Genomic DNA, 20,861 nt, shown 5'->3' with positions numbered 1-20,861 from the left:
TTCTCTACAAAGTGCCATAATGTTGGCAATGCCAGCAAGGAAAACTCCATGTTCAAAAAATATCCCATTTTAGACATCTGTGTGTTTCTAAGGCAAGAGAAAAACGTTAGCTGAAGTTGAAAGCGTTTTTCCAGCTATACCGTGGCTTTTTGCTTTTCATTCTGGGCTGCTCAGCACCCTGCTTTGTACGAAGCATTTCCAAAAAGAGGGCACGGATAGCAGGCAAAAAGGTAGAACTGTTACTAAACATAGGTTCTCATGAGATAAATAAGCTACATGGGAAGCAGCAACTTCATCGTACACAGTAACTCAAGAAATTTAGTAAATTACTACTTCATTTACACTGAAAAATCAGCCTCAAACTGTGAAATCCCTGGATTCTCCAATAGAGCATTTACGTTCTGACTAAGCAATTTTGTTTTCTTGTTGCGAACACATAGCTAAAGCATATGCTAAGCTTCAGAGAATAATCCTCAAGTTTTAAAAATCAAAGCTTACACCTCAAAGTAGTGTGTCTGTGCGTGCACGCGTGCATGCATGCATGTAGGGGGTGTGTGTGTGTGTGTGAGTGTGTGAGTATGTGGGGGGGGAGGGAGGGAGAGGGAGGAAGGGAGAGGGAGAGAGAGAGAGAGAGAGAGATTCTGGGCCTTGAACACTAGTGACCACTATACCACTGATCTACACAGAGTCCCTTTTATTTATTTATTTATTTTTAACACAGGGTCCACTCAGTTGGCAGGCTAGCCTAGAACTTGCAATTCTCCTGTCTTAGTCACACAAGACACAGGCTTTCTTTTCTCTTTTTTTTTTTTCCTTTTCTTTAAAAAAAAAATTAATATACCTTACATTCTGGGAATCCCATCCCTCCTCTCCTCCTAGCCCCACCCTCCCTCTCTCTCCCGCTCCCCTATTCCTCAGAAAAGGGAGCACCCTTCCCCATCCACCTCCACTCATCAAGTCATATCATATCCTCTTTCCTGGTGGCTTGGCAAGGCAGTCCCACCAAGGGGAAGTGGTCAAAACTCTGGCATCAGAGTCCATGTCAGAGACAGCCCCCTCTCCCCTTACTAGAGGACCCACATGAAGCCTGAGCTGCCCACTGGCTACATCTATGTAGGGGGCCTAGGTCCAGTCCAGGCATGGTCCTTGGTTGGTGTTTCAGTCTTAGCAAGCTCCTCTGGGCCCTGGACTCTGGCAGAGATTCCTAGGAGCAGGGGCCACAGTGACTGAAGAGGACAGCCTCTAACTAGACAAGACTCCTAGTAGAGGGAGGGGAACACCAAGTCACTCACAAAAAACCTTGACCCCAAATTTATCCTGCCTTACAGATGCGCAGGGATAAAGACTGAGCAGATAGAGCAGAGATCGAGGGAATGCCCAACCAATGCCTGGCCCAACCGACCCCTGACACTATTAAAACAATACTCTGCTATGCTTACAGACAGGAGCTTAGCAGAACTGTCCTCTGAGAGGCTCCAACCAGCAGCGCCTTGAAATAGATGCTAAACTCACAGCCAGACATTGGGCGAAGCATAAGGAGTCTTGTGGGAAAGTGGGGGGAAGAAGAAAAGGACCAGGATGTGACAGGAGTGCCACAAGACCAACAGACCCAGGTTTTTGTGATAAGCCTTCAGATAGCCTCACTACCTAGCTCTCTGCCTCACCAGTTAGTAATCAGAGTAACTCACCTCTACATACGGACTCAGTCTGCCTGGGTGGTCTTGGACTCGGAAATATTTGGACACTGGTTCCTGAAAGATGCCACCAAATCTGGTTCCCGTTTCTGAGGAGTGAGTCCTGGATGTCTGCAAGTACTGATGATAGGCACTCTTCAAAGAAGAATGCAACTTAGAAGTCAGATCCGACTTTTGTAGAAACGACGCCTTTTCTGGCCACAGGCCCAGCTGCAGATAGGAGGTAGTTGGTTCACTGGACTCCATGTAGGATTTGGAAATTCCAGCATTCTCCTGGTCATCGTCAGGGTAGAAGGCGATGGAAGAGTCTGGCAAGTGGAAGGCGACATGCTCCCTCCTTTCAGCTCTCCAGCCTTTACCTGAAGCTGCCGTTGCTTCCTCCTCCTCTTCCTCAGGCACCTGTCTGTCGTCTCCGTCAAAGTTTCTCTGTAAGCGCTCGGACACTGATTGTAGGAGGGATAAGACAGAACAGGGCTGGTTTGCACTCTCCCTTGACTTCGTGGAGCCATGGTGACCAGGCGAAACCTGGCTGGACAGAACGTCCTCCTGTGAGCTATCGTCCTCATAAATGGGACTCAGGGATAAGGGATAAATTTTGTACCTTTTGGCTTCCACTGATAAGAACATCTCTGAATTTTCTCCATCAAATGCCTCACCCAGTTTACCTTCTTTTTCAAAATGATGGACCAGGTCCGTTCTGCTCTCAGACCTTTCACATGCCAGGCCAGGCATGCTGTTAGAGGAGGTGTCAGGAAACAAGACAGACTGCGTACCCTGTAATTCTGTGGGAGCGTACTTGTCATCCTCTTGAAGGGGCTCCTCGTACAATATAGTAAAGGAAGAATTCTCTTGTTCCTCCTGAGAAACAAAGGCTAAATTTGACTCTTCCTTTTCATCTCTATAACCAAGATCTCTCCTCTTGTCATATAATGCAGTGACAGACATTATTTTGCTGAGCCTCACTACTGCGTCCTCCTCTTGAAAACCTGGCACCGCTAAGGCCGGGCAGCCCTCATAATCCTTACTTAACGTAGGTGACTCGTATCCCCTGAAGTGGGAAGCAAGTCGGTCATCGTGTGTTATCAATCCTTCCCCGACGTCACCGGGCTGCTCTTCTGCTTCTCCATCACTCTTCTCCATGTACTCTTGAGGAGCCATTTCACTTTCAAAGACGGTACGCATAGCCTCCACGTTTGTAATGGTCACCTCTGGTGTCATTCCATTGGTTTTCTCGACGGCTACCTCTGTAGGCGATACTTCGGGGTTCTCAAGGCTGCCACTAGAATCTTCTGCAGCTGTTACTTCCATTTCTAGCTCAGAAGGCATGGGCTTAGTTGTTCCATTTGACTCCTCAGTGTCTCTTTGGACTCTTTTCCCCAAAATGTCCAAGGAAGAACGTACTGTCTTCAGGTGTGTTGCTTTCATGTCTAATAAAAATGGGAGCCTTTCAGCATTTTTAAGGACATCTTCAATATCCGTTTGGGGAGACACAGGTTTTCCCATCTTTCCAGTAACCCAGTCAGTGTCCTTCTGGTAAGTATTTACCACTTCTAACCTAACAGGGCTAGGCGTCTCTTCCATTGTGTCATTATCTCCTTCAGAGTCTTTTGGGTAAGTATCTTCCATTTGTAATTCAACAGGTACCACACCTATCCCTTCAGTCTCTGCAGCATCACGTTCTTCATCCTTTTGGTAACTGTCTTCCATTCCTAATGTAACAAGAGTCACTTCATCCTTTGAAGTAATCCCCTCGCAATCGTTTTGGTAGATAATTTCCACTTCTGACATAACAGATGCAACCCCCGTCTTCCCAACATCCCCTTCAGCATGTTTTTGGTAAATATTTCCCATTTCAATTGAAACAGGTGCCACCTCATTCTTTACGATATCTCCCTCAGCATCTTTTTGATGGATAGTTTTTATTTCTGACATAACAGGCATCACCTCGGGTTTGCCAGTATCCCCTTCGCTATCCATCTTATAAGCTTTTTCCATTCCCAAAGTGACAGGTAATTCCTCCGTTTTTTCCACATATATCTGAGCATCCATTTTGTATACACCTCCCCTTGTAAAAATGTCAACCTCTGGCTCAGCATTTGTAATGTTCAGTTCAGCACCCTGTTTACATGTTTTTTCTTTCTGTGACGTAAGAGGGGCTACTTGGTGTTTCACAATATTCAGTTCAACATCCCTTTTACTTGTTTTCCCCATTTCTAACGTCAAAGGCATCTGTGTGATTTTCCCTGCATTTACTTCACTATCTTTTTTGTGTGCTTTCCCCAAATCCGATATTGCAAGGGCTGTGCTTTTACTGTGTCCTGGCAAACTTTTTTCAGATTTGCATACAAGGCTGTCAGACAAACTGCTTTTGGAGGTGCCAGGCATATGGATGTCATCATTTGCAAAAGAAGGCAAACTGAAATTCAATACCAGAGTTTTGGTATCTTCTGTTGCCGTTTTGTGACTACCTACACAGTCTGCTGCCGTTTTACAGTCGTCACTGACGAGTGAGTGTGGCCGCCCTCGATCATCCAGCCTCGTACAGGACATGGCTTCAGCTTGTAAAATAGTCTCCGAGTTCTGCAAATTTATAGTATCAGACTGTCCAGCTCCACTTCCAAACCCTGGGAACTGTTGATAGGGGACAATTTCTCCTCCTTTCCTTGACTCGGTGCCACGAACTAAGTTACTTATGGAGGAGAATTTACTTAATACTTTATTTTCACTAATTTCACCCGTGCTTTGATTTATTGCCTGCTCTGATACCAAGAACTCCCTAACTACGGCATGGGGTTCAACACCACCACTGTTGCAATTCTTTGAAGTGTTAGCCTGAGATCCAGAAGTCCAGGTATTTTCAGTCTCATCAAAATCATCATTGATCAAATTCTCTTGGACTGCATAGATAACCTCATTGACTAATTCCCTGGTCTGTTCTTCTAACATACAAGATATATTCACTCTATCAGAATCAAAAAGGAGACTCGTCTCACCAACAGCAGACGAAACACTGGCCTCTTCTTCCTCTTTGACTTCTGACATGTTGTCCACACCTTTCTGGTCCAATCTCTCTTTCGGTTGGCTTCCTGTTAATACCACTTCCAATGGGATAGCTTCTTTCACAGTACCTGGGTTCATTGCATCGTCTTTGGCTAGATGCTCCTGGCAGGTACCAACCGTGAGTTTAGATTTCAGTTCTTCCCTAACAGAACTTAAAATCTCTTCAATCAGTATATCAGCTTTTGCGAGTAAACCACTTCTGAGTGAAAGTGGGTCATGTGCTCTTTTCCTTGCTTCTGTCTGGTCAGCAGATGCCTCAGAACACGGCTGATGTGAGCGGTTAACTGACACTGGTGCCTCAGCAACTGCTCCTGCCTCTGCCTTCATGGGATTGCCAAAGTCAGCAGTGGCTGGGGAGTCAAGAGACGCCTTCCTAGTATAAGCCCTCAAGCATCCCTGATGTGGGGTCACTTCTGCCCCTTTTGGCCTAGGTGTCTCTAACTCCAAATAAGAGCTACCATGGCCCAGTGGGTCAGTACCAGAAGCACCGTCACATTTGGGGTTTACAGCAACTTTTAAAAACTCAAAATAACTTGGGAGGTCATGTGAATCTGCAGCTGGGCTGTCTCCCTTAGAGTGACAGGAGGAGGAAGACGCAGCACCAGCACTGAGGAAAGAAGCGTTCTCTCTACAGGCTTCCCCTTCCAGTCCCAGCAGATAAGGCACCGGCAGTGAGCTAGACTCCTCAGGCTCAAACACATTTTTCTCCAAACGGGCATCAGAACCCAGAAAAGATGAATATGCCTGTGAATTGTCAGTTTCTTGGAATTTTGGAGAAATATTACCTAAATTCAGTTCTCCCATTTCAGAGGTGCTGGAACTCTTTTCAGTCGCACAAACAGATAGAGATGGACTGACTGGGCAAGTGCTAGCTTTACAATTCTGTGCCATGTACCTCGTGGATTTCTCTTCTGGACCAGGAGGTATTATCCCAGGCAGATTACTTTTGAGAATAGAAGCTGGGTTACCTGGGGTGTCTATCTTTGTTTCTTTTACACTGTGATATGTAGAGGCAGGAGAAAGCCCAGCCTGGTGACTCTCTTTAATGCTTAAACACATCACTTTAATCTTGTGGTCCGCTGATTGAACACCTTTGTCCTTTTCAACAGCCAGAGAATTTAACTCTGGCAAAACTGTCTCCTCTGGCCTGTCTGCACCTGTTACTTGAGAAAAAGAAATGTCACCCTGAGAAGTGTCTCTGGGTTCTGGCTGAGAAACAGACAGCTTGGAAGAGGCTTTTCCTCTTCCAGGATGTGACTTGACAGGCAGCCTGCTCGGACCACCAACCTCTGCGTCTCCCAGCAGTTCAGCAGTTTGGGTTTCCAGCGAAAGGCAATCTGAGTTCTCGATGGTGCCCTTGCTTGCTTCAGTGTATGAGGACATTAACTCTGCTTTCTTAGGACCATGAGCTGAAACACAGCTGTGATCCTCAGAGATAGGTCCATGCTCAACACTCAACAGATCTACCCCAGCTACGTGAGTGTCAATGGTTTCTGGACCCAAAGCAAACTGGCGTGTTTCTCTATCGGGGAGTACTGCCTTGGATCCGAGGATAACAGATGCCTGTCCAAGGGGAAGGGCAGGAGGGTTCTCACTGTCTGCAGCCTCAGACTGAGTTCCCGCACCTTCTTCTTGACACTCGTTAGGAGGGGAGGAAATGTCCGGTCCGGTTTTACTGGACAAAGGTTGGTCACTCTTTAAACCAGGGAAGCCCAACTTGTCAAGCCTGTCCACTCCAGAAACAAAGGCTGAAGGTGAGGCGCTGCGATCAGAAGTTCTACAGTCAAGATTAAGAAGAGGTATCTCAGCATCAGGGACAACTTTGGCTTGTTGAGGGTTCTCTGGGAGAAAAAGAGATTCGGAAACAGGCTTTGTGTTAAGTTCAAAATCCAGTTCGGGTGCTCTTTCCCTTCCTATGCACGCTACAGCTGCTGAGTCATTGACACATCTCACAGAACCAGGGGCCTCACAATGCTTTCCCATCTCGGGAGGAATATTTACAAGTGGCTCCAAACGAAGGGTTTTGGTTTCTGTTTCACATGGTGGCTTAGTATCTTTGGGAAAGGACCCAATTCTGTCTTCTGGGGCTCTTACACGACTTAAAGTAGTGGACTCCACCCCTGAGGCACCTTCTGTTCCTTGCATGATTTCTGAAACAGGTAACCTCTTTCCTTCATTTACAAGTGCTGAGTCTGTCACAGCATGTCCCTGGAGAGCAGTAATGCTGGTGTGATTGACATCCTGCCTTGATGGGCCATCTGCAGCTGGCTTGTCACAACACTTACTCTCTGGCAACCGTACATCTTTATGCCTAATTGATTTATTTGGACTTGACAAATTTGTACTTTCCACATTGGTAGTGTCACTCCCATCAGATTTACTACAAGAGGAATCAGAAGCAGCAGGCTTCTGAGGCTCAACATGTTCCTCTCTTGGCACCGATGTTCCATCATTCATCGTGGGGTTGCTTCCTTTCAGTGTATTTTCAGTCGCAGTTTTCCTCTGAAATTCTGGACAAGGGACTTGGCTACTTTTACTTCCTATAAACAAGGACGAACATACCAAACTGCTCTCAGTCTGTGAGTCAGAGTCCCCAACAACAGAGCTGGGGTTAGGCGCAGAAGAAGGGGAGTCCCAACTGCTCCCAGAACCGCCGTGGTTATTTTTATTTAAAATATACTTAGATGAGGCAATATTCTGCAATTCTGGGTGGTTTTCCAAATGGCCTTCAGTGTTGATATTTATTTGGCTACAGCCAGAAGCTTCTGATGGACCCCCAAGCAGATACCCTTTTGTGGCTACATCTTTGCTGGCTGACGACAGTGGCACCACCACAGTGTCTGCTGTACTTCCAGAGCGCGTTCTTGAGTCAGGGCTTCCATCTTCTCTGCCCAAGTGATACACAGGTTCCAGCACTGTCTGTTGCCTCAAATACTTCCTGATTTGTGTGGGGCCCCGATATGTTGCATATGTTACTGACGGCTTCTCAGTGTCTTTCCTATGAGAAAAGACAGCATGAGTACCAGGCAGTACCATTAATAACCAAAATAACTAATAACTCTTCCTCTATATCTGCCTGCATAGTATCCCTATTTGTGGGTAACAGAAGGACATGGAATAACAAACCAAGACTTGGGTTCTTATCCTAACCCCTCAAACACCTTCCTTAGGTTGGCACCGTTAAGCTTACACATCGTTGAGTTCTCCGTCAAATCAGAATATCAGATTTGCGCCTTTAATTTTACATGTGAATTTGAGTGGCGACCTTTTGTGCATAAACTGGAGAAAATCTAAAGAAAAAACACCGGCAAGACGTGTAATTCATAGTTAACAGTGAATATACATTAACTCGGTCAATGACAGAATCTTTAGCAACTTCCCCTCATACAACGCATCTCAAATATTCAACTTGCAAGTACAAAACATCCTGGGCAGAAGCAGACGTCATCACGGAGAACCAGCCGCAGTGGAAGTTCCTGGTGTTCTCACCACGCAAACTGCCGGGAAGAATCTACCACTAAAAGCTCACATCCAAGGCCAGGCTGCTCTGCATTCCTAGTCTCTTAGTTTATCATCAAAGGGAACGTGACCTTGATCTCAAACTCTAAGAATTAAGCTCACAAATGACCTCCACTACAAACTGGCCCCTCTACTAAGATGACATTTAGTCTCTGGTCTTCGTACTATTTACCACATTAAGTTATAAGGAGATAGAAGTTTCTTCCCACTGTTCTATTAGTGATCTGAGGGGACAAAGGTGCACCAATTATCACCTTTGGATACCTCAGTCCTTCATAACAGATCTAGACAGCAGCACGTATGCGAGGCCCTGTGTGCATTAATACAATGGGTAATAGTTATTCTAAATGTCAAGCAATCTGCCTCAGACTATCTTACTTATGACTTGCTTCTTATTTTATTTGGATGTATGTGTGCCACATGAATGCAGGTGCTTGTGGCCATCAGAGGATGCCAGCAGATCCTCCAGAACTACACTTACAGGTGCTTATGAGCCACCTGACCTGATCCTGAACCTGTGTCCTCTTCAAAAGCAGCAAATGCTCTCAACCACTGAGTCATTTCTCCAGCCTCTAATGTCTTGATTCTTTCCTAAGGGAAATACTGAACTATTTAAATTCTGAACTAACATCAAAATATAGGACCCTGAATATAAAGATAAATGGTGAAAATATTAGTTTTATGTGACTTTTTCAGATAACACCTACCATAATCTAAAACATTATATAGACTCTATATGAAAAGTAGAAAAATCTAGTTAGTATTTCAATATCTTTCAAAATACAGTTCATCTTTACTCTTAAAGCAAAGCTTGATTTATGCCAAAGATAAAGCTAAGTACCTCTCCTTCAGCATATAAAACGTCAGCATACATCTTAAATTTTATGTCTCTTGCATACATCTTAAATTTTAGCTGAACTAGTTTATTTCACCTCATATAAATTCTGGCTCCTAAAATCTTACCAAGCCATAAGCGTAGACAAGAAAAAAAAAATCTGTTCCATTCATTTATTTTACTGTTTGTCATAAACTAACCAAACTAGATGCTGAGAGAAAAGCAACAGTGGCTTTCCCTACAGAATGAATTTCAGATGAGACCAAAGAGTTACTAAAAAAAAAAAAAGTCTGACTTTGAATAAAACAGCCCTTGTAAAAAATATTTAAGAAGATATAAACAGGAGCTGGAGAAATGACTCAGTGATGAATAAGTACTTGTTGCTCTTGCAGGAGACCCTGGTTCAATTCCCAGCACCTTTGTGGCAGCTTACAACCATCCTTATTCCAGCTCCAAGGGGCCAGACACCATCTTCTGACCTCTGCAGGCGTCAGGCATGCACACAGTGCACAAACATTCATGCAGGCAAAATATTCATATACGTAAATTTTAAAAAGAGAAAAGGAAGATAAGGGCACTGTTACGGCAGATCCCATATCTGCATACGTAAGTTATTCAGAAAATACAAGAACCTTTCGGAACAACATTCTCAAACCCTACATCAAGATAAGTAACAGTGGGAGCTGGAGAGATGGCTCAGTGGTTAAGGGCACACTGCCTGCCCTTCCCAAGGACCCGGGTTCAATTCCCAGCACCCACATGGCAGCTCACAGCTGTCTGTAACTCCAAGATCTGACACCCTCACACCAATGCACATAACTCACACCAATGCACATAAATTTAAAAAATTCCAAAAAAAAAAAAAAAAAAAAGGATAAGTAACAGCTTTGTCATTTTTTCTTCCAAAGTTTTAATGCTGCATACTTGAAACCTGTTATCAATAGACTACAAGTTTTTCCACCCAAATTCGGAAGGAATACATAACCAAAGAAATGTACATGATGCCAATAAACAGGAAATAATAGATAAGAATCATGTATAGTAAATATAGATACCTGGGAACCAGCTCGGTCTGAAGCAGACATTGAGGCATTTCATCCCACACAATAATTATAAACTTACTATTAAAATGTCTTGTATGGTTCTAGAGTATTGAGAGGGGAAATCTGTGCCACTCCTTTATATTTTTAGGACTTTCTGCATGGTTCCAACTACGATGACTTTAATGCCTTAGTTTAAAATTCTAACAGAGAAGCTTCTACAGCAGCCTGGATGGAAATACCGCATATTTGTAACTCAACTGTGCATTCATTATATCAAGCAATCGCCGTGTTTAAAGCAGTAGACTTCAAAGTCGCAAGCCTAGCTTTATGCGTTGTAATTAGTTGTTTCAGTTCTGAGCGGCTATACTGCCATGAAAGATCAGTCAGCCAGCACTGCCTAATTTTTACATGGTTGATTCATAGGTTACAGCTGAATCACCATAACTGAATAATGATAAAATCACAAAAAAGGCCCCTTTTTTATTTTTAAATGAAATAGAAATGCTAAACTTCAGCTGGGCACTCTCAGCACTTGGGAATCAGAGGCAGGTCTAACACTGAGTTTGAGGCCAGCTTGGTCTACATAGAGAGTTCCAGGATAGCCAGGGCTACACAATAGAGCCTGTCTCAAAAAACAAAAACAAATAAAAGCTGGAAGGTTTATCTTTCATAAGCTGAGCAGAGAAAAGAGAGTTTCATGTACATAATTACACATGTGATTTATGATCCTCAAATATATGATCCCCAAAATAATAGGACAGAACAAAGTACTAAGAGATACAAGCATTTACAAAAACAGACCTAGGTGCCCAAGCCATTACTCTATCCTGTGACAGTTACTCAGCTTCTAAATGCTGTGCTGCAGCCTGGATAAATTTGATACCCTTCCTATTTCAGCCAACAATGTATCTTTACCAAAGACAATTCTACTATAGCAGCCTGCAAATAACAATTAGCCCTTTAGAAGATGTATCTCATAACTGACTTTGGAAAAAGAAGCCTAAGCTACACTTCAAGCAATATTTTCTTCCTTTCAAGGCACGTAAGTTAAGCAAGCTCTGTGGAAAGACAGGGAAGGTGGCTAACTGTTTTTTTCTCATGATGACTGTAAACTTGTGAAAACCATAAAAATGATAACAGAAATAAACCCACATGAAGCCACAGAGACTGTGTCCACTCCTCAGTGAAGCCCGTTTGTTTAATGGCTTATGTGCTTAAAGCATTTCTCCATCCAACAGAGGAGATTCTTAGCCAAGAAGGAAAGGAAAAGTCTAAGGTACTTACCACAATGACAACAACACAAGAGATGGAAAACACTCTGTCTAGTATATTTGAGTATAACAAAAAACAGTTTATACCTGTTCTTTAATCAAAGGAAGAAAGGGAGACATGCTCCTTAAATTTATGGAAGCCTTTACTTTGTTAGAGCTGTTTTAGAGGGTTACAAACTCAGTTTTATGACTAGAGCTAACTTATTGATTATTTTTTAACCCATATAATTGGATTCCACCAAAGAAGAAGAGGAGGAAGCGGGGAGGGGAAGGAGAAGCATGGAAAGAAAGAGAAGAAAAGCCAGTGAGGTAATGGGAATACAGATGGTGCCCATTAGTTACGCTGATGCTCAGGGGTCTGATGGTGTGCTGTCCTGACACAGTAGCACTTCACTCATGCAAGAGAATCTTCAAGTCCAACGAGGATGAGTTTAGCACCAATAAGGTATTAGCACTACCCCCTGAGTGGGCACAAAAGCCCAGGGACATGCAGAGAACATATATACTATCACATCTCCCCGATCTGGCACTGGAGAATATTATGGAATACCTTTTCCAAGTCCTTCAACTACTGAGGATTACCACCTAGCCTTACAAAGCTAGGTCCAAAAACTTAGGGGTTTGTTTTCTTTTCTTTTCTTTTTTTGTTTTTTTTTTTCAAGTAACCTTCAAACTTACTTCACCGTATCAGTGGCTTCCTGTTCGCTGTCTGCTGTTGTGTCCAAAGAAAAGGCATCAGAGAGTTCTGAGGAGTTGGACTCTTGTTTGTCCACAGGAAATGCCTGAGTCCTCACTGGGCTGGTGGCAATCTCCTTTTCCCTTTCGCTCTCCTCCTCAGGAGGGCTGCTGGGAGCCTCTGTGTCTTTCTCAGGTTTATCTTGGTCATCTTTGAAAGAAGACTGTCGACCTTCCCCAGGAGATGACTTTCCTGAGATATTGAATAAGTTCCCAAGGAACTGAAGAAAGCTTTCTTTCGGCTGTCGGTCGCTGCCGTCTCCTGTTTTGGCATCTGACATGGGATTAGGAAGGTCAGTGGGCTTTGGGAGGTCGTCCACCACTGGAAGGATGGCTGGCTGCTCAGCATGGTTCCTTATGTCCTCACCTTGGGGAGTCTGAAAACAAAAGAAGCTACCATCAGCATTTACAAAATATCATAGACTGACTAGACAGCTTGTGCATGGCAGAGGCAAGGGACACAGGAGTTTCTCCATGCTGTTTACAACCTACTTAAACAAAGCTGTATATTAGCATCACAAAGGGAGACATAGGGTACTCCGCTCCCCAAACAGGAGTAACCAGTCTAACTTTGGAAGAGGTGACAGAGAGGTTGTGACTAGGTGCTGCTTCTGGAAGTAAGCCCTCTAAGGGGAAACTAAAAGTTGACTATGATAATGTCTGTTTGTCTGTCTGTCTCTATCTCTGTCTCTTTCTCTCTCTCTCTCTGTCTTTCTGTCTCTGTCTCTCTGTCTCTCTGTCTCTCTCTCTGTGTGTGTGTGTGTGTGTGTGTGTGTGTGTGTGTGTGTGTGTGTGTAGTAAGGCATTAGTTCTTAAGGGGCTTACTATAATGGGAAATTAATTAGGATGCGTGAGAATGGATCTAAGAGACAGATCACAGCAAACCTTACATGTACTTAAGACATGGCCCTGACCATTATAGAGCTAGCGGGTATTACTTCAAACACTTAGAATATTAAACAAATAAATCCACACTGGCCTTATCATTTCCACATTGTATTAACCCATGATTATCCTGTTGTATTATGTAAAACTGTTCCCTGACATGGTCAAGAAATAGAGAAACATGGTGCACCACTTCAAAGTAAAGACCCAGTGAAACATTAAGTCCTGGTTGGGAATTGCATACAAATGAAGGAATGCACTGGGCATCCTTTAAAGGCACTGGACATTTTCAGAGATGCATTTTATCTGCTCAAAATTCAACTGTCAGTAAATCATACTCACATTCATATGAGCTGCTCAAGCTTAAACTAGAGCAAAGAGCCTGTTGGCATTTCACCTCACGCTCTTCCGGGATTCCAAAAAGCTTTAAGCAAATGTGCCAGCTCACCCTGCCTTCCAAGCATGCTTGCTCACATAGTTGCACACTTGTAAATGGAATGCACACCCAACACTGTCTGTCACTCACCACGCTCAAGAGGCCTCATAAAATAAGAACTCCAGTGTGAGTCAGGGAGAGAGCAGAACATCAAGGTAAAACAACCCTAGGGCACCATAGGCTCACATGACAAAGTTTTGCGAGATGATGATCTTCAAAGCTATCATAATCACTTATGTCATTTGCTCACCTTAGTCCATGTTTTAATCCAGGTCCCTTGGATTAAATGGGCAGTCCACTAACCATTTATCAAATATAGTAGGAGGCACTGGAAATAATATTAAAACCATGATGGCGGGCAGAATAATTTCTAGTGAGTTCTAAGTGGCCACATTAGAAGCAAAATTGTATGATGATGATGATGATGATGATGATGATGATGATTAGTGGTAACAGCATTTTACTATCATTATACCAAGTTAGACCTTGAGGTAACTTATAAAGCTGTTGGAACACACCAGCCTTTTAGTCTCTACAAGACTCTTGTCTTCTATGGGTTTACCTGCAGTTTGATCTCACCTCATTTCCAACTACCCTACCCACCCTGTTCGGTCAGTGGAGCCCTCTCCTCAAGTGTTTCATAACTTGGCAGAAGGCATGCTAGTTCGTTGACTTTTTTTTTTTTTTTTCCTTCCTTTGAGTACTTCATTTAATTTGTTCTAATTTCTGGGCAGGCAACTTCTCCCTGGGTCGAGATGAGGCAGCACTGTAACATGAGTAACACTCCTTGCTGTCACTAGCATGAGTAGGTGCTCCTCAGGGCTCCTCACATATGGCCTACTTGAAGAAGGTGAACTATGGGCCACTGTCTATTATTAAGACGCTTGAGATTAAAAGTGCGAAGGAATCAATGCTTGCTGCTCTTCATTTTCAATTTTCAGCTTCTAGGATTTCTGCAATGTAAATTTAACAAAGGAGATTTTTTTTCAGATTCTTTAAATGTCTCAGTTGCTTAATTTCCCCTCGTAATCTTGAGATTTTTTTTCCTCAGTAATTAGAAGATTCTCAAGCAGAAGAACGTTTCTAAATTTAGAAATAAATGTGAACAAGCAAGAACATTTTAACTGAAACACCTACAATGAAATCTGCATTTCTATAGTTAAAATTTCAAGCCTGATCTAAAGCAGCTGTTCTATGCCCTGGGCCTGGAAAACAATGAAGTTAGGCCAACCACAGGCTCTCATTAGGTGGGGCCCACTTCCTTCTGCCAATAGGCCTGTTTACCATTGTTCTACGGAGTCACTAGGATAAAAGCATTCAGATCGAGGGAAACGCTAAGGAAAACTAACTCCAGTCATGCACAAAGATACAGTTATTCTGCATGTAAAATATAAATGCAATGAGGAAGGCAAGGGCTGGGAGAATATTTTTATCTCTTTCTATACAGTAGGCTGTGATGTGTCATCTTTAAGTCCATCCATCAATATACGTCTTTTGCTACATGCAGTGCAAGGAAGTAGAAGGAAGCTTTATTTGTCCTGGTTAAGACTCACTTAGCTCTGGTCTTTAGGGAGATGACAATTGAGCAGAATGCTCATTATGAGTAGGGGGGTTGGGGGAGGTCTAGAAGAGGGAGGTGAACAACGAAGGGCCTAACTAACTTGAGGAGGGATACATATTGTGTAAAGAAAATAACATTTTAGCTGGCCAGATCCAAGGTATAACATGTGAAGTATGAACGATGTTTGCTGCAGTATGGATGTGGCAGAAGACTAAGTGAGAGAAGGGAAAAAGTTCCGATGACAGAGCACCAACATTGGCCAAAAAGCTAAAATTCATTAAAAAAAAAAAAAGCAAATCTGGGAAATATATGCAGAGTACCAAAGCCAGAACAAGTTGTTCCCTCTAGGATAATGGTCTCCAGACAAAGGACAAAGTAATTCCAAAAGCAGAAGGGAGTAAAGAATGCCAAGACCACTGCCAGACTATAACAAGAGGAGGGCTAGTTCCTAGCACATCTCCTGGGAACCCTGCATCGCTCTTCTTTCTGCCTAGACCAGTCTTCCCGCAGCTATTTAAAACTCACCCTTCCGTTCCTTCAGAACACTTCTACAGGTCTTCCCAACATCATCTAAATTAATTAGCCCGGTCCTGTGTTCCAAACCTACCTAGATCTTTTCTCTATCTTGATCCTTCTAGTCACTAGTAAAACACACACACACACACACACACACACACACACACACACACACACACACACACACACTTTCTTCCTTGAGGAAATCAAACTCACAAATATAGAAAGGTCCATTTCCCTCATGTTAGCATTTCTAAGTACGTCAAAACATGCTTGACAGTAAGAAGGGCTCATATTTTTGTTTGTTGGAATACAGAGGGTGTGTGGGCCATGAAAGCCATTCATGATGCAAGAAAAACAGCTGTAATAGCTCAGAAGCTCAGGAGTCCATCCTGCACTCAAGGTGCTAGGCAGTGAACAAGCTGCAAAGGAACAAGAAAAGTCACGCCACAGAAGGGAATCTTCGAGAGACTTTCAGCATTTTAAGCTCCAAGACAGAACTGGCCTTTTGTTCCTGTTGTATGAGGCAGCTGTGCACTTGTGGGGAAGGGAAGGACAGAAGGCTCCAGAAGAAATGCAGGAAGTGATGGAACAAAGTGAGTTATTCTTAATAGTTCCAATAAAGGCAAAGTGTTAGCCTTAGAGAGAAGGAGGAACACTGCTCTTCGAAGTTCAGGACAGTGCTAAAGCCTGAGCAATTCTCTACGTGGCGAATTTTGTAAGCACCAGTGGCTCCAATGTCAGGACCAGGATTGTGGAGATAAGGAACAAACAGTGAGGCTTTGGGGGTGTTGAGATTTGGGCTTTCCAAACAAAGACAACTTGGAAAATGTTTCTGGAGAATGCGACCCTAAATCAGCAACAGACTAAAGCAGGGTGAGCAAAACCGCAGTCAGGTCAAGGAAAACTTGAGCATTTACTCATTAAACAATAATGAACAGGACACTATCGCACCGAGAAAATACACTCAAACTTCTGTTGTTGTGGAACCTACATTTTAGTGATACAAGAATTTTTATGTTTTTTTTTTGTTTTTGGTTTTTTGAGACAGGGTTTCCTCTGTGTACCCTTAATCGTCCTGGACTCGCTTTGTAGACCAGGCTGGCCTCGAACTCACAGCGATCTGGCTGCCTCTGCCTCCCGAGTGCTGGGGATTGAAGGTGTGCATCACAACGCCCAGCATGATACAAGAAGTTTTTAAAATATCTAATCCGCATTGTCATCTCATTCAGTAGCCAGCAGCAGGTGGGAGTGGGACGGCTGCCAAATGAGGAAACTGGGTGGAAAAGAGAAGGGCCAGGTGATTCTTCCAAAGGGGCCTTACCTGGTCCTCCTGTCCACAGTCACTGCCCCTCAGGATTCCCACCAGCTTCTGTCCACCCTCAGCTCCAGGGCTCTACGTTCACTTCTCCGTCTCCCCAGGCGTCTTTACTACGATTTGACTTTCCCCGTCCTGAGTCTGACTCTTAAGCTCAGCCTCCAGTGTCCACTCATATCTTTGCAACTCTTATTCCACTGATACAAATGTGCCCATCATAGCAACTCCCCAGCCTCAGTACAGCCTCCTTCCTTAAATTTTTTTTTTTTGTTGTTGTTTTGTTTTTGTTTTTCGAGATAGGGTTTCTCTGTGTAGCCTTGGCTGTCCTGGACTCACTTTGTTAGACCAGGCTGGCCTCGAACTCACAGCGATCCGCCTGCCTCTGCCTCACAAGTGCTGGGATTAAAGGCGTGCGCCATATTTTCTATCAATTCCCACAAACATTCACATCCTCTCTAAGCAACTGTCAGACGCAAATAGTACTCTCAAAAATCTTTCTTGAGCCTTGCTTACTTTCCAATGATCTGCAGTCATCCCAGGCCATGAAAAATGCCGCTTATTTTTTTTTTTCCACATTAGCAAATAAATCTTGGTTAAAATTAGGCAGGACTTCACCAGGAAATCTTTCAAACCCTTTTCCTAGTCCTTAGACCAAGCATTAACTACCCATCCATGCTCAATAGTGTCTAAAAGTTTAAAAGGCATTCATTCCCTCATAGTCTGTTCTAGGCCTCTCCTCTACCTGCATGGCGACATCAGTCTCTGGCCTACTTCTTTCTCTGGCTTTGTATTCAAAGAGGAAAGAAAGACCACACCTCCCCACATAAATTGCTCCATTGGGCACTCCCTCACCATCCTTGGTTTCTCCTTCGGGATCCCAGCTAATCATTTACCCTTCTAGTTAAGCCTCTACCATGCAAAAGTAGGTTTCCACACTTCAGGCTCTCCTCTCCTCAGCACTGACATAGTTAAGAAGGCATTAATTCTGACATCCTCCCTTCCTTTCCCTACCACAACCATGCCTAAGTCACTGCAAGCTCACTTCCCCACTCACGCTCTGATCATGTTTCTTTAAAGACACTGTCTCATTTTCTAACTTACTAGACTCTTTCCCCTCTGTGTTGAGACTATGTGTATGTATGTGCATGCATACACACACACACACACACACACACACACACACACACACACACACACACACACACACACACACACACACAATCTGAAGAATGAGACAGACACTCTGACTTTGGCTGCTGTACCTCACCCTACAGTTCCACTTCCTCTGTGACTATTCTCTCCATACCCTCCAGGGCGCCCCCCGCCATCTCCTACATAGTATTTCCCTCCAATTCCAACCTGGATGCACAGTACTTTCATGCAATCCCAGTTAGATCTCATTTTCCATAAATTTAATCAATCAGATAATCCCCAAATTTGTATTCTCAGCTCAAACCCCTGGATGTGAGCCTGCACATCAGACTGTCCACCAGGCACTTGCCCCCGCCTCCTGGATGCTTCACTGAAACTTTAGAGGCAACACTTCTGGACCTGAATGTGGGTGGCCATATTGTACCTTCATTGCTCCATTTTCTCTAAACTACAAAATCCTCTTGTGGTGTTAAAGTTATATAAGAGCTGCATGTCTCCGCCCCTATAATAGTGTAGTCTAGTCAACTTACTTGCTTTTTGTCTCTGTTGTTCCCCAGTCCAGACAAAAATCATAGAAAATCTCATGGATGTTAAAATCACAACATTTTTTAAGAAAAAAAAAAAGATACTGAATATAAACATAGAAGGGAGTTCTAAGGGCATAGTAAGATAGGCTTTACTCCCAGCACTCCGAAGGCAGAAGCAGGTGAATCTATGAGTTCAAGGCCAGCCAGGGCTATAGAGTGAGACCTTACCAATCAAGCAAGCAACAAATAATAACAATAATAAACTTCAAAAAGAAAAATGCTGGGATGAAATAAAGGAAACTGAGCTTTGGGCACACCATTTCCTCCTGGTGGGGTATATTTCTATGTTGTATGTGCATGTATATATGTACTGGTTGAGCATGCTACAGCCAGAGGAGGGCCTCAGGTGTCCTGCTCATCCTCCACCTTATTCCCACTTCAGACAAGATTTCTCACTGCACCTGAAGGGAGGCTGGCAGCCAGCCAGCCCATGTTGTGTGTCTGCTTCCCACAGTGCTGGGGCCACAGATATATACTTGGCCACGGTGAGCTTTGTGCGAGTGCTGGGAGCTCAAGCCTAGGTCCATATGCTTACACAAGAGCCCCCATCAACTGAGCTAGCTCTCTAGTCCCTGAACACACTATCGCTTACACTTAGTACCACTTGGGAGGAAAAGAACATCAGAGACTGTGTGCATAACCCCAAGCTCAGGGATACACATTAGGCATGGCACAATGGCCAATGAAAAGAGAGAAAGAAAAAGAACAGAATGTGAGGAAAGCCATTCCTTCTTATCATGGTACAGAGCTTTCTCCAGCTTGAGAAGAGTTGTATGTTCTAGAATTAATGTTTGACAGCAGTGGGGCAAAGTTACATATACCTAGAGTGTGTACATACTCCAGACTCAGTTTTCATTTTAATAAAATCCTTTATAACAGCCTAGATATAGAACAGGTTTGGGCCTGTTGTGAGACAAACTAGGTATCTTACAACATAGGCTTAGGCTCCTACAATTTCTTTCTTCATCAGGAGAGTATGGTGACAAAGTGCATTCTCCACTCAGGCATGCACACATACATGCACATGCACACACACACGCTGTGTCAGTTATATGCTGCCTAGATCCCCTTTTATTTCTAATATTGGTAGTTTCATTTAATGCTTGCATCCAAGCCCCAGACAGAAAACTCTCCCTACCTCCCAGCCCGCACTCCAAACAAAACTACGAAGAAAGTATAGAACATTCCTGAAAATACTGAGATGAAATTTTAGGCACATGGACTCTGAGATTTCCAAGGGACATGCACAGAAAAAAAGCCAGGGATATTAATAACGAAGTCTGGAGCTCCCAGGGAGAGAGAAGCCAGGCAAGACATCATGTTGAATGACCAGCACTGAGGAGGGTGGGCACCTTCAGCCTCCACATGGAACATCCACAGCAGCGGTTGTCAACCTCCCTAGCGCTACAGCCTTTAGTACAGCTCCTCACACTGTGACTCCCTGCCATAAAATTATTTTGTTGCTACCTCATAGGGGTAATTTTGCTACTGCCGTGAATTGTAATGTAAATATCTGACACGAAGCATATCTAACATGTGACCCCCTCCCGAGGGGTCACGACCCACAGGTTGAGAAACACTGATCTACATGAAAAGTTATTTAGCCCAGGGAAAGTCAGTGGCCGACATGAGAAGGAAACAGCCAGAGGTAGAAGCAAAGCCCAGTGTTAAGAAGCCAAGATAAGCCAGAAAGCTTTCGGAAAAAGAAAACAAGACTTGGAAGATGAAGTGTTTCAATTGGCTGAGTAGACCAAGAATGGAGAACAAAGGGCTACTGAATGTGGGTGGCAAAGGGGCACCAGTGACCTTAAGAGTACAGCTTTTATGCAATGGCTTCCATTCCTTAAGGCGCCATGGAAGCATCCCTGAATGAAATCCTGAGCGCTCAAACGTAAGCCTTAGGAATGGAGAGAAGAACGTTAGAGCACAGGCCGAGACATACAGGACAGAGAGACTGCTGGTATGGAGGCCTATCACCGTTATTTGCTGCCATATATTCTTACTGAACCCACAAAGCTGTGACTCTCAAGCAAGTCTCTGGACTCCTGGATTTTAAAAGCTGATTTTATTCAAGTCTGCAGACTAAAAGTACAGGTAGTGGGCAGATGCAGGATGAGTAAGGAAGTAAACAGAGACCAGGAGACTAGGGAACCCAGAAAGCAGAAAAGATTGCTGAAGGCCCACAGTGTAAAGGCAAAGAGGGGTTGAATGACAGGTGGACAGGAATTAATAGCCAAAGAACCCTTAAG

General features: G+C 43.8%; 1 protein-coding gene across 1 annotated transcript in view; it reads right to left on the bottom strand.

Annotated features, from left to right (window-relative positions):
• Nucleotides 1-20,861, bottom strand: part of CRYBG3 (crystallin beta-gamma domain containing 3) — a 100,848-nt gene that overhangs the window by 56,755 nt on the left and 23,232 nt on the right. The window contains exons 3-4 of the mRNA XM_084801431.1: nucleotides 12,101-12,534; nucleotides 1,689-7,752 (exon numbers count right to left, since the gene is read on the bottom strand). Coding sequence (XP_084657557.1) covers nucleotides 1,689-7,752; nucleotides 12,101-12,534 — 6,498 coding nt within the window. The remainder of the gene's footprint in view (nucleotides 1-1,688; nucleotides 7,753-12,100; nucleotides 12,535-20,861) is intronic.

The sequence above is a fragment of the Acomys minous genome (assembly GCF_964271855.1).
Source record: "Acomys minous genome assembly, chromosome: 11".
In the NCBI taxonomy this organism is placed as follows: Eukaryota; Metazoa; Chordata; class Mammalia; order Rodentia; family Muridae; genus Acomys; species Acomys minous.
Note: the sequence above shows the minus strand (reverse complement) of the source record. Positions and strands in the feature narration are given on the sequence as shown.